Source organism: Schistocerca piceifrons, chromosome 2 (assembly GCF_021461385.2).
Source record: "Schistocerca piceifrons isolate TAMUIC-IGC-003096 chromosome 2, iqSchPice1.1, whole genome shotgun sequence".
NCBI classification, from domain to species: Eukaryota; Metazoa; Arthropoda; class Insecta; order Orthoptera; family Acrididae; genus Schistocerca; species Schistocerca piceifrons.
The window spans coordinates 310,157,241-310,172,045 of NC_060139.1; the positions used below are offsets into that span (position 1 = coordinate 310,157,241).

General features: G+C 41.6%; 1 protein-coding gene across 1 annotated transcript in view; it reads left to right on the forward strand.

The window, feature by feature from the left end:
* LOC124776321 (tudor and KH domain-containing protein homolog) overlaps positions 1-14,805 on the forward strand; it is a 73,869-nt gene that overhangs the window by 16,715 nt on the left and 42,349 nt on the right. The window contains exons 2-3 of the mRNA XM_047251258.1: positions 294-404; positions 555-693. Coding sequence (XP_047107214.1) covers positions 604-693 — 90 coding nt within the window. The 5' untranslated portion in view covers positions 294-404; positions 555-603. The remainder of the gene's footprint in view (positions 1-293; positions 405-554; positions 694-14,805) is intronic.

A 14,805-nucleotide genomic window follows, 5' to 3' on the forward strand; every position in this document is an offset into this window, starting at 1 on the left:
TCTAAAATTTGTGCCTAAAAATTCTAACCCTGGTTATAATGGTTTCATTTGTAAAAAAGTTTGAAAAATTGTTTTTTTTTTCATTTTTATCAAATTAAAATGAGTGCATTATACAGAAATCTGTAGATGGCAGGTATTATATACCAGTTAATAGATACTTTAACACTTGTAAACATATTGCATATACCATCTAAGCATCCCATAAACTGGCACTAGGCCCGTCAACTATGCTATTTCGTGATTTTAATTTATATTTTTCCAGTTTTTTTTAATTTTTTTTTCTACTGTTGCAGTGACAGTGGACCTATCAGTTTTGTGGCGCCAAACTGCAGAGGTACTTTGTATGCTTCACAAATGCAAAACTAGCCAAAGTTGCACCAGTGAAACAGAATTCGAATAAAAATGTGAGCACAAATGAGGAAAAATCCATCAATGTATTGTGTTTAAAAAATACAATTAATTTGTTGATTGTGAATTTGTATGTTGTTCTAATTCTCAATGTAATAATGGGTATTAACTTTTATTGATTTGTCATCATTTCTTACTTTTTGCAGGCTGTACATTTGTGAGAATTGATGGAAGAACCCAGCTGTTAGCTCAACAATGAATATTAAGTTACCTCTTGTTCCTATTGCTGTTGCACTTTCGCTTTCGGGCATTAGTGCTGTGCTGCTGTATATTCTTTTAAAAAATGTAAGTTCTGTTAAGCATATTATTTTTGAAAAGATATGTGAGACATCTTTTTCGTGCGAATACAATTGACAGCTCACAACAAACCATGTTCCTCTTACTAATTGTAAGTGTTAACCCTTCTTAATTTTTTGTTGGTTGATTAATGTCAGAGTTGAGTGGGAATCATTAGACTTTGCATGCAGAACTATGACAGTTTGTAGATCACGTCTCATCCTGTGGATGGAATTGTGTGCAGTGAATAAAATTCAGAGAACATAGTTCTGCAGTAGGGCACATATACATATATATCTGTCACATCAGGGGAGAAGGGAGTGTCAGCATAAATACTGAAATCTCAAATCTATCATTTTGTTTCTAAATGAGTAGGCTAGATCTCACCATCATATTGTTTTAAGCAAGAGGAGAATATCAAAATTCATTCACTCATTTCTTCGTTGTAAGCTTTCGCCACATAAGTACATCCCGCAGCATATAACTACCAAATTACCAAGTAGACAACACATGTAATGAATGCGTAGAATCAGATAAGTAGCCCCACACGCAAATGGACTCGCCCCCACAAACTGAAATTAGAGCTCGATTTGTGTTGCATCTTTAGTTATCAATTGCTCAGCTGGTTTCCTCTTTTCACAAACCAATTGATTTTACAGGTAAAATCACCCTCTTTATAAAAAAACAGGCCCAGCTGTGGTACCTTTTAGGATGTTTTGGAGAGTGACATCTATGAATAGTTTGCTAGACTGTTGCCTGTTAAAATTGTGACACCAGGATGGATAGCAAATAAGGAAATTTTACAGACTCAGTATAGTACGAATAAGACATGATTATATGTTTAGCTTGTGGGTGTATGCACAATGTGAAATTCAATACACAGAGCTGCAACCTGGCTTGTTATCAAGTGGGACTGAGAATGGAAAATACAGGTACACTATTCCATGATGTTTCAACTCTGTGCCAGAGTTCATCAGTAGCAGTGGCCAGAGAATAATGGTGAGATACTCTCTCAACGATCCGTGACCAGATGCTTTCAGTAGGTGATAGATGTGGAGAACTTGCTCACTAAGATAACAGTTGAACACACTCTGCATTGAGCTAAGTCAGGACAATGTGTAATCTTGTTGAAGGATAATACCATGGAGACCTCAAATACAGGGCAACGGCTACCATTTTTTTACATGTCAGAAATGTAAAGCATGCTGTCCAAATGCAAACCTGAGGTGGTCTTGTAATGTGCCCAGTGTAACCCTATATCATCAACCTAACCCCCAGTGAGCTCTCATCTGTTTTGTGAGTGCTTGTCCACTACAGAGCCCCAACAGTTCTATTTCCCTTTCCTTGCACTGAAAGTCTATCCTTCTACTATTCTTTTTTCCCATCTTCCTTTCCATTGGATGGTCTTCTTGTTCCTGATGGTGCTTGGATTTTGTTTCTGTTTTTAGACACTCGTTTTATTCCCTTCCAGCACTGTATAACTTTTCATTCTGAACTATGTGGTTCCCATCATTGACCTGCTATTTCTTTTCCAAATTTTACAGAAATGCAGATCATGCAGGGAAGGTTGCCCATTGCAATGCATATTCTACCTTTTGTGCCTGACTTTGGAACCTCACTTTCTTGCAAAGGAACTGTGCCCGAAACCCAGCATGGTAGCCATTCTGTTGGGAGGAGGGGGGGGGGTCATCAAGTACGTGCATGGTGGTGGTAGCCCCTTGACCAAGCAGAGATCCCCATGCATACCAAGAATTATATCCCTGTCATGGCTGGGCTACAAGGACTTTGGGGAACAGTTTACGGGCCAGCTGTGGCATGCATGCGGTGTGTCTTTGTTAGGAGTGGGTGGCACCCTGATGGAAGATTCGCACATGAAACGAATTAAACATTCTTCTGCTGGTGGCTGCAAGGCACCAGCAGTCTTCTCTGAAGGTAAGACTTACCACAACATGAAGATATGACCCCAAAATGTTTCCTTCCTTGGCTACACTGTGGGAGGAACATAGGGCTCAGAGACAAGGGAAGAAATTGCCCCCTCACCCCCTCCACACTTAGTTTGTTTGAGACCAGTGGGGATTAATTTTTGACTACAAAGTGACTGTTCTTTGTTGAACACGTCAAGAACTGGTTTGGGGAAGTAGCAGCTATTTCAAAAATAAAAAGTGGCTTCATTTTTTTTAAAACAGCCTCCCCTACTCAGTCACAGGTGTTGCTCCCCTGTGGCAAGCTGTGTGACATTCTTGTAACTGTAACTTCAACTTCCTGTACCAGTCTCAATATAGTTCAGGGTATCACCTTTGAATGTCTCATTCTGTCATGCCCACTTGAGACCAAAGGACAATAGGGTTGATATTGGAGTCTTCATCTTTGCTTCTGAAGCTGACTCATTGCCCGAAAATGTCAAGGTGATGGTGTATTGATGCAGTGTAAAGCGGTATGTTCCCATATGGTGCTACAAATGACTGGGATTTGGACATGTCTTCGTGTTGCATCGCCATTGCCCCGTGTAATGATTGTGGATGTCGATTGTATACTAATGCTCCTTGTGCACCTCCCTCCATCTTTATTAGTTGTGGGGAACACCATTTGCCTATTCACCAGACTGCACTTTCTTTCAAAAAGAAAAGAAAATTAAAGAATACAAGACTCTTGACTTACTGGGGTATCAAGAGGCCAAAAAGAAGTACGACCATCAACATCCAACATGTATGACAATGGCGTGCACTATACTGTGTGATCAAAAGTATTCGGACACCCCCAAAAACATATGTTTTTCATAGTAGGTGCATTGTGCTGCCATCTTCTACCAGGTACTCCATATCAGTGACCTCAGTAGTCATCGGACATCGCTCTGCGGAATTCACGAACTTCAAACGTGGTCAGGTGATTGGGTGTCACTTGTGTCATATGTTCTATACGCGAGATTTCCACACTCCTAAACATCCCTAGGTCCACGGTTTCCAATGTGATAGTGAAGTGGTAACGTGAAGGGACACGTATAGCACAAAAGCGTACAGTCCGACGTCGTCTGTTGACTGGCAGAGACCGCCAACAGTTAAAGAGGGCTGTAATGTGTAATAGGCAGACATCTATCCAGACAATCACACAGGAATTCCAAAACTACATCAGGATCCACTGCAAGTACTATGACAGTTAGGCAGGATGTGAGAAAACTTGGATTTCATGCTAGAGCAGCTGCTCATAAGCCACACATCACACAGGTAAATGCCAAACGACGCCTCGCTTGGTGTAAGATGCATAAACATAGGATGATTGAACAGCGGGAAAACACGACAAATCACAGTACACAATGTGGTGATCTGATGTGGGTATGGCGAATGCCTGGTGAAAGTCATCAGCTAGCGTTTGTAATGCCAACAGTAAAATATGGAGGCGGTGGTGTTATGGTGTGGTTGTGTTTTTCATGGAGGGGGCTTGCACCCCTTGTTGTTTTGTGTGGCACTATAACAGCACAGGCCTACCTTGAGGTTTTAAGCACTTTCTTTCTTCCCACTGTTGAAGAGCAATTCAGGGATGGCACTTACAACTTTCAACATGGTCGAGCACTTGTTCATCATGCACGACCTGTGGCAGAGTGGTTACACGACAATAACATCCCTGTAATATACTGGTCTGCACAGAGTCCTGTCCTGAATCCTATAGAACACCTTTGGGATGCTTTGGAAGGCCGACTTTGTGACAGGCCTCACTGACCAACATCAATACCTCTCCTCAGTGCAGCACTCTGTGAGGAATGGGCTGCCATTCCCCACAAAATCTTCCAGCTCCTGATTGAACATATGCCTGCGAGAATGGATACTGTCATCAACCCTAAGGGTGAGCCAACACCATTACTGATAGAGGGTGCCATGATCTTGTAAGTTGTTTTCAGCCAGGTGTCCAGATGCTTTTGACCACATAGTGTATGTACATCATCATCCTCTTTATTGACTGTACCTTTGCCATCCATGTCTTCTATGTCGGGCCCTCAGGCTCCTAGACAACACCGGCTCCTTTGGTGATTGGGACACCCCCCCCTCCCCCCCCCCCCCCGCCACTCCCCTCCTATTGCTTCCGCCCGCACCCCCTTAGTGGGCTTCAACTATCCTGCTACCAGCGACGCAGTCCCCAATCCATGGGCAGAGAAGCAGTGCCCTTTCCAGGAAGTGGTCCTTTGTGATACTCTCTTGTCACTAATCTGCTTATCTACAACCAGATGCCAGCCACTGGCAGAAAGAGCTGCAAGTTGCAAGTCATTATTAGTGTTCTTCCTCTGCCCCAGAATCTTGGGCAGACAAGCCCTCACAGACATTGAAATCGTCTAAAGAGAACAAGAAGAAGAGGAATTCCTCCAAGAAAGGGAGGCCAGTGACCCCCATGCCACCAGGCCCTGGACATTCCACCTCTTGAGACGATGTCTGTGGTGGCCCCTATGCCCCCCCCCCCCCCCCACACACACACACATCATTGTTTCCAAACCAATATGTATTACAGGGTGTATATGACCCGGGAGATTGGGGAATTTTTTCAGCCGGGAGAAAACCGGGGAAAACCCGGGAATTTTTTAGATTTCCAAGATTTTTTTGTTTTGTTTTAGCTTTTAGTTAAATTTTTGTAATTTTGACTGGTAAGAAACAACACTCTAACAAAGGATATTACTGTATCCCACTACTGCAGAATAATATTGCAGCAATAAAACATGAATGAGAGGGAAAAAGAAAGAAAAAAAAATCGAAATATACAACAACAAAACACAGTACTCATACAAGCGTCTGCCAACAGCAAAACGTGTCAAAGGCTTTAGGAAGACTGTGAAGTGCTTCATAACAACAAATTGCCTCCGTTGAGCGTGACATCACACCTGTTTACGTTAGATTCGTTTGAGCAGTTGCTAGCGGGCTCATGGGCATACGCAGTTGAGTCATGCATGTGTAGTACCTTCTCCCGTTTCTGGCTACGGAAGTGCAGCTTTTAGCTGTATAACCAGTAGCAGCAAGATGCTACCTGGAAAGATTTTACTGGCGTGCGCAAGTTGCCAGATTCAATGAGGGCAAACCAGGATATCTGCCCCAGACAGCAAGAATTTATATTCTTGAGGAAAAAGCCTTTTTTCACAAAGCGTCTAGTATCCAGTGCACATTGGTCTATCGATTATTCATATGATTTTGAAACACATCCCTGTTGGTTTTTGAACATTTGTGATCATATTCTAAGTTTATTTCTGAATGAATCATAAGTTGATTTTTGAATGTGTGCATAGTGTATGTCATGTCTCTGCCAGGGAAATCCCCGTCACATCTAGAAATAAACTTTCCTGCAGACGGAAGGCGACAGGGCTATACGAGCTGAACAGAAGAAAGCCGAACGGGTTAATGTCAGTCGGTGTTTATTTATGTGATTGACTGGGTTTGCGAATGATCAGCACTGTTATAATTACCAGCGAAATCCATAGATTCAGACTACCAGAGTGGAAATAAACTACTAACAGGAATAACAGGCTAGAAAGATTATGTATTATCTTCTCGGTGTATCCAAGAAAACAAAATTATGGTAGAAAATTTTTGGCCGGACTGCTACACTAGTAATGGACAGTTATACAGACCCTGGTAGGAGCCACCTAAGTTTTATTCTGGAAGTAGCACAGAAAACATGTTGTACGAACATGTACGCCTAAAAGGAGAATAAACGCCAGATAGCTTAAGCAGTTGATTGTGGCAGGGTTAGTGAAATTAACCGGAGAATAAGTTTTAGCACTGGCAGGAATAGTGACAGAATTAGTGATGATGTGTTAGAATGAGGTAGGAGAAGAAATGGGGACATCACACAAATTATGGAAGAATATGATTATTCCAAATTTATTTAAAAATTTCATTCTACTACTTTTCGGTCTCACGCTTGAGAAGCTGGAGAGTGTGATTGAAATGTGAAACTATTTCCGAACATAAAGCTTTTTGCTTGTAGTAGGCCTAATAGGCATTTGATATTGGTACTTTGTGAATTATATTCTCTCTTGTTAAAAAAAAATGACCGTTTGTGCTAAAACAGTCTGTTTATTTGGTGTATGTTAAAATTGCTGCAATATTAGACAGGCCTATTTCATTTTATGTAGCAGACAGTGACAAAATTCACATAATCAGATCGAGAAACCACACCAGTCTTGGGTACTGTTTGTATTAACAGCTTTTTCAGTATTGGACAACGACTTTTCGTTTTTTCTTGTGGCAAAACGTTTGATGAAGTTTGATGAGGTAGTAGATCCTATTGCAGAAAGGAAAGGACACCATGTTAAGCCGTAGCAGGGTTAGAGAGGAAAAAATGCTAGGACTTGAGGATTGAAGAAATGTGTACCATCTTGCTTGTCACTTGTCTTTATTGATTTCATGTATCATATATTTAATTTTATGTTACACAAAAAAAGTAAGTTATTAGCTAATAGGCAATAAAGAGTGCAAATTTTCTGAAGAGTTATTGTTCTCTGGGATACAAATAATCCCATCCAATATTATTTGCGAGGGTGTTTTTTTTTAAAAAAAAAAAAAAAAAGAGGGGCTGGATGTTAAACTGACCAATTGGTATCAGGAGAGACACCACAGGACATTTTAATTTCCACTGTCCTGAATATAGTTTGATGGCATCCATTACAAAATATTATACATTTGAATTCCACATAGCAAAGTACAATGGCGTGTGATAGAAGAATGCTGTGTGTAGAGGCGTGGCACTGCACTTTGGTGCACTTAAGACCAAATAACATGTCTTACATTTCCTCGAACACATGTTGTATGTATCAGATTCTTCAGAAAGATATGCGCTACAAAATGAACATATTTTTGAAAAGTCGATTTTAAATTTTTGGTATCCTATCTCAAATTCTCGAGGGATGGAGGAAGGGGCGGGGGGGGGGGGGGGGGGGGGGGGGCACTATCTAATATTGCCACGGAAATATCATAGATCCGGGGCTAATGCACAGAGCAGTCTGAGTAGTAGTGGGGAGGTGGGTAGTCTCCACGTGACCCGTGTTTACGTTTAGTGATTTTGCTGTTTCCTCTTCGTTTGTTGCTTTCGCATCAAATGAAAACAAAACGGATTTCTGTGGCCGGGAGCTATCATGTGAAATAAAAAAATACATTCACATAATTACAGAAGGCTAAAATATGTTATTAGTTTTAGATTTTATTTCTACCTTTCTAACAGTCTAGCATTAATCGCCTTGCAGAACAATGAAGTTATTTTTGTCAGTTTGCTAAAGAAATTTGGCTTTTATTAATCTTTTCTGCTGAGGCAGTCAATTTATTTGAAACGAAGTGTTTAATTCCACACTATTGGCCAGTTTCAACTGTTCACTGCATTTCAAAAGTGCATAATTTCATCTTCTAGTACGTATGGCATTATGCCATAATAAAGAACCAAATGTGAGATAATATGTAATGGTTCTCAAAGAAAATTTACATCTGAATCTGGACATACGAATGTGCACTGTAAGCTGAATTATCTACTTTGGTACGGGTCACGAAATTCCGATGCTCTTGGAGTATCCTCTGATGTCTTGTTTCTTCTATGACATAATGTAAGATCTTTCAGTGTTTTATACGTAAGAGCATACAGGCTTCCCACACCATCACAGCTGCGCAAGTGTGGTTACACCTGTTACCTGGCACTCTCGTGGAACTGCTGAAACGAACCTATTTCTAACAGGCCGCAGGAAAATATTGGAATGGTTGTTTGAAAAGCATTACTTTCAATGTAAATTTCCTTTTATGCAAGTTGAACTATGTTCGATCAATGAATTTCTTAAATCACAGAGCATTTGCCTCTCATTTAAAAATCAGCTCTTTGAGGAAGACCATTTAGAAAAATTTTGAGCCCAGAAGATCAGACTTTATGTCGTCATTAAAAATTTTACTGTCACATTTGTGTGATGTAGCTTAAAGTGTAACACCCGCAAAAAAGATCAATATTATATGTGAAAGTTTTGCTTTTCTTGTAGTTACACTATGTATATTAATTTAAACCATTGACTTTTCCAGTTTGTGTATAAGTGCTACTTAACAGTGATGTTGCTTGGCTGACTACGTCATGTGTCCTATGCTCTTAATATCCACTGGCATCGGCTGGTGAGATCACGTGACATGAGCTATGACTGGCTTACAAAAGTGCATTGCAATCTCAATTTCAGTGCTTCCGAAAGTAACATGAGGTGTTTGGTGGAATTCAAATTTATACTTTCATAATATGAAAATATGCAGCGTACATCTTGCTGCACTTCAAATACCTCTCCAAAACTTTTTTTTTTTTACTGAGATTGGTTTTCTAAAGGGCCGGGAAATTCTACACTGGTGTGTAAAACCATAACCATTCAAAGGATTGATAAGTTTTACTGTTCCGAGAAAAAGTATACTGTCACTTAACAAGGAAAAAGTGTATTTTCACCTGGGAGAAAATGTATTTTTAACCGACAAATCCTGGAATTATTTTCTTTTCTTGTCTGTGTATACACCCTGTATCTATGCTGTAGTCTCACAACTGGTGACAGTAGGCAGCCCTGATGCATGACCAGCCTCCATGGCCCCTTAATGTCTCCATAGGATACTGATAGCATGATCATCCAGAGGAACTGTTGTTTTTTCCCACCAACTGGCTGAGTTACGATGTCTCGTATGTGTTTCTTTTTCTTTTTGCATCTTTCTTCAGGAAACTTAGTTCCCAGTAATGCAGGCTCCTACCCTCTGCAGCCATCGGAGCTATTTTGAAAATTACACTTACCATGAAAGCCTGTTGGGCGGTGTTCGCACATATGTTCTGAATCTGTCTGTAGCAAACACTTGCCACTCAGTATGACTTTGGAGGTTGTGGCTGTTCATGTGAGGATGTCTCTGAAATTCACCGTTTGTAATATGTATCTCCCTCCAGACACTGAAGTGTCCCAAAATACATTCACTGTTTTCTCAGTTACCCACCTCCCCCCACCCCCCCTCCCACTTAATATTGGGCGATTTCAATGCCCATGACCTTTTTTGGTGAACTAAAACTGTTTGCTGCAGTAAAGCTGTTGAAAACTTGCTCCCAGAGCTTGATCTTCGCCTCTGAAATACTGGTGTTCCCACACACGTCATTGTGGCATATGGGCTGTATTTGGTCGTTGGCATTTCCATTTGCAGCCCAGGTCTTCTCCCCTTCTTCCTTTGGAGAGTGCATGATTACCTGTGCAACAGTGATCATTTTCCAATCTCCATGACCTTTTCTCAATGTCACTCCTGTGGGCATCCACCCAGGTGAGCTCTCAACAAAGCTTATTGGGATGCCTTTGCCTCTGCCACCACTGTTAGCACCCCACCACATGGATGTATCATGTGGCTGTCCAAAGCCCAACTGCAGCCATTCTATAGGCAGCTGGCTTAGCAATCTGCTATTCCTCAGGACTTCCCCATCGGAAGATAGTAACTTGGTGAATCCCCATAAATTGCCGTGGCCATTAGTTATTGCAGATGAGTTCTCCAAGGCTATAAGTGACATCTGTCAATGGATCACCTCATTGCCTTTAAACAGCTCTGTGCCCAGATCTGCCACCTCATAAAAAGACAGAAACGAGAATGCTGGTAATGGTATGTTGTTGTCATTGGACTTTGTACCCCACCCTCACAGGTTTGGGCAAAATTTGATGCTGCTCTGGACACCAGTCTCACAGTGGTGTACCTGTTATCTCTCTGAATGTTGTTGTCTACACTGACACATGCATTGTTGCTGAACATTTTGCTTTACATTATGCTCGAGCCTCTGTATCTGAGAATTGCTGCCCTGCATTTCATATCATGGAACAGTAGGTGAAGCAAATTAACTTATCTTTCACTGTATGTTGCCTGGAGCCACATAATGTTCCATTCAGTGAGTGGGAATTCCTCAGTACTGTAGCACGATGTCCCGACAGAGCTCCAGGGCCAGACCGCATCCACAGACAGTTGCACAAACAGTAATAGGTGGATTGCCAATTTACATGCTTGCTCTTTCCAACCTTATCAGGAACGAATGTGTATTCCCGTTTCCATGACAAGAGATTGTGTTTGTCACCATTCTGAAACTGGGGAAACACCCTCTTGAGATGGACAGCTCTTGGCCAATTAGTCTCACTAACGTTCTTTGCAAGCTCAGACGATGATCAGCCAGCAACTGTGTTGATACCTTGAGTCTCTGGATCTTGTGACTCTGTCGCAGGGTGATTTTTTGTGATGGTTGTTCTACTGCTGACAGTTTGGTCTGACTAGAGTCTGCTATCCAGTCAACAACTTATCACTGTCTTCTTCGACTTCCAAAAAAGGCTTATGACACTATATGGCATCACCACATCCTCATCACTGTGCATGAGTGGGTTCTCTGGGGCCCACTCCCATTTTTGTCCAATACTTCTTGTCACAGCCTGCATTTCAGATTCAAGTTGGCACTTCCCACAGTGCCCTACAGTGTCACCCTTCCTCTGTGCTAACAGGTCCGCAGCTCATGGTCTCACGGTCGCATTCTTGCTCCCGAGCATGGGGTCCAGAGTTCGATTCCCTACAGGGTCAGGAATTTTCACCTGCCTTGAGATGTCTGGGTGTTTGTGATGTCCTCATCTTTCATCATCATTCATGAAAGTGGCGAGATTGGACTGAGCAGAGGTTGGGAATTTGTATGGGCGGTGATAACCATGCAGTTGAGCGCCCCACAAACCTAACATCGTCATCATCATCTGTGCTGACAGTTTTGCATTTATTATTGCTCCTCAGCTGTGGATTTTGCTGAATGCTGACAGCAGGGCACCATGCAAAATGTTCACTCCTGGGCTCTCTCCCATGGGTTCTGGTTTTCAGCCATGAAGACCTGCGTCATGCACTTCTGTCTCCTTCATACTGTCCATTGACACCCAGAACTCTACCTTGACGACCAGTTGCTCAATGTGGCGGAATCTTATTGCTTTATGGGACTGGTCTTTGATGCCCGATTGACATGGCCTCCCCATATCTGCCAACTTCAGCAGACGCGCTAGCTCACATCTTGGTACTCTTTGCTGACTCGGTAACACTAGCTGGGGTATAGACCTCTCTACATCTTGCAACTGTACAAAGCTCAGATCCTCTTCTGTTTTGATTATGGGCTTGGCATCACCTTTAGCGTTACAGAAGCTGGACCTGACATACCATTGGGGGAGTGGGGGTGCAACAGGTACCTTTTGGACCAGCCCTTCAAAGAGCTTACTCGCAGAGGCTGGGGTCATTTTCAGTCGTATTTTCTCCTATGTGTGGAAATTATGGTTGTTCTCTTCCTTCTTTCACACTTTAATCTGCTCCTCCCCACTTTTCATCAGATTCCGGTAGAATATTCTGTGTGTTGAAGCCCTTCTTGGTTGTTTCCATAGTAACAAGGGCTTTTGTATTTCCTGTCACCCTATTACTTCCAGCAGTCACCTTCCAGTGCTGAAATGGGATAACTAATGTAAAATTAGTTCATGCAGTTACACAGTTTACACCAACTTAGAATGTTTAGTTGCTCAGTATACCCAGCAGTTCTACGTCTACATTTATGTCTACAGACATGCTCCACAAGCCACCATATGGTGCATGCCAGAGGGTACCCTCTACCACTATCAATCATTTCGTGTCCCATTCCATTCCCAAATAGAGCGAGGGGAAAAAGAGACGTTCTGTGTGCCTCTGTATGAGCCCTAATTTCCCTTACCTTCGTGGTTCTTATGCGAAATGTACATTGGTGGCAGCAGAATCGTTCTACAGTCAGCTTGAATGCCGGTTCTCTAAATTTTCTCTATAGTGTTCCCTGAAGAGAACGTGTTCCCTCCAGGGATTCCAATTTAAGTTTTTAGAGCATCTCTGTAATACTTAAGTGTTGTTCGAATCTATTGGTAAAAAGTCTAGCATCTGACTCTGAATTGCTTCAATGTTTTCCTTTAATCTGACCTGATGCGGATCCCAAACACTCATTGTGTATCCTGCTATAGCCACTCAATGGTGACACCTTCCCATACTCCACAACATCCGCAAACAGCAACAGGTTGTTGCTCACCTGGCCTGCCAGATCAATTGAGTATATAGAAAGTAACAGTGGTCTATCGCACTTCCCTGGGACATACCTGATGATACTCCTTTTCTCTGACAAACCCTCATAATCGAGGGCAACTTACTGGGTTCTAATACTTAAGGAGTCTTCAAGTCACTCACATATCTTGGAACCTGTTCCATGTGCTCACACCTTCATTAAAAGTCTGCGTTGGGGCATGGTGTCAAATGCTTTTCAGAAATCTATAAATATTGAATCTGCCTGTTGCTCTTCATCCATAGTTTACAGGATATTGTGCGAGAAAAGTGCAATCAAAGTTTTGCACAAGTGATGATTTCTAAAACCAAGCTGAGATGTGGACAGAAGCTTTTGCGTCACAAGGAAATTATTATATTCAGACTGAGAATTATTCAAGAATTCTGCTGCATACAGACGTTACAAATATTGGTCTGTAATTTTGTGGCTCCGTTCTTTTACCCTTGTTATAAAGTGAAGTCAACTGCACTTTTTCCAGTCACTTTGAACTTTGCATTGGGCGAGAGATTCATGATAAATGCAAGATAAGTAAGGGGCCAATGTCTTACAGGTGTGACAGTGGTAGTTGTCTGCTTTGCACATCGATCATTTTACAGACATATGAATCTGTACTAAGTGGTGCATGTCACCATTTGCTCATGCTCTTTTGAACCAAGAGCTACCCCAGTTTCTTCATTATGTGATAGGATTGGTTGGCACGAGGATGGTATTTTGAAACTAAATTGTTTTTACAATTTCCCCCAAAAAAGGAAAAAACTCTTTAACTTTTTAGTTAGGGGTATTTTAATTGCTGTTCTTTGTCCAATAAATATTTAAGATTTCTCAGTTCTGCCAAAATAGTCATCTTTTAAAATTATTATTTTTGCAGGTTGTTTTATCTTTCTTTATGGTGTGAAACTTAAAAATTTTATACCAGCATCCTTCCAAGTACAGAAATACCTACCTCTAAGCCAAGGCCTATAGAATACTGTGGCACTGGGGTACCATAATCTGTCCAGTCATGTATTATACAGTTTGAAATTGTGAACAGCTAAATTTACTTTCATTTTCCATGAATTTTTCAAAATCCTCCCTAGCTTTTTATCCAGGTCTTCACCACAATCAAATTGTTTGTTTTTCCACTCGCCTGTAAAGTACATGTAGCCTGAAATATCTGCGGCACATTTTTTTCATACATGCATTCTAAATATTTGCAACCATTTGCATTGTCTGATAACAACTAAGGCTGATATCATTCCCCTAAGTTTTCTTTTCTCTCAGGTGTCCATAATATTGTGCAGTTTTAAATGTTCTCACAACTCGCCATTTGTAACAGTTTGATTGTTCCTAAAACTATACCTATTAGACCATTTCTTATTGCCCCAAAAGTCCATATAAATATGTTTTTCTTTTCTTTCTTATCATTTTTTTCTGTGTTGTAACTGACAACTATGACATGTTTTGTCTGTACTCTGATAACAATTAATTTTACTTTTTTAACCTTTAACCTTTTTAACCCCCCCCCCCCCCCCCCCTCCCCCCATGAACCATGGACCTTGCCGTTGGTGGGGAGGATTGCATGCCTCAGCGATACAGATGGCAAATGGCCGTACTGCAGGTGCAAAACCACAACAGAGGGGTATCTGTTGAGAGGCCAGACAAACGTGTGGTTCCTGAAGGGGGGCAGCAGCCTTTTCAGTAGTTGCAGGGGCAACAGTCTGGATGATTGACTGATCTGGCCTTGTAACACTAACCAAAACGGCCTTGCTGTGCTGGTACTGCGAACGACTGAAAGCAAGGGGAAACTACAGCCGTAATTTTTCCTGAGGGCATTCAGCTTTACTGTATGGTTAATTGATGATGGCATCCTCTTCGGTAAAATATTCCGGAGGTAAAATAGTCCCCCATTCGGATCTCCGGGCGGGGACTACTCAAGAGGACGTCGTTATCAGGAGAAAGAAAACTGGCGTTCTACGGATCGGAGCGTGGAATGTCAGATCCCTTAATCGAGCAGGTAGGTTAGAAAATTTAAAAAGTGCAATGGATAGGTTAAAGTTAGATATA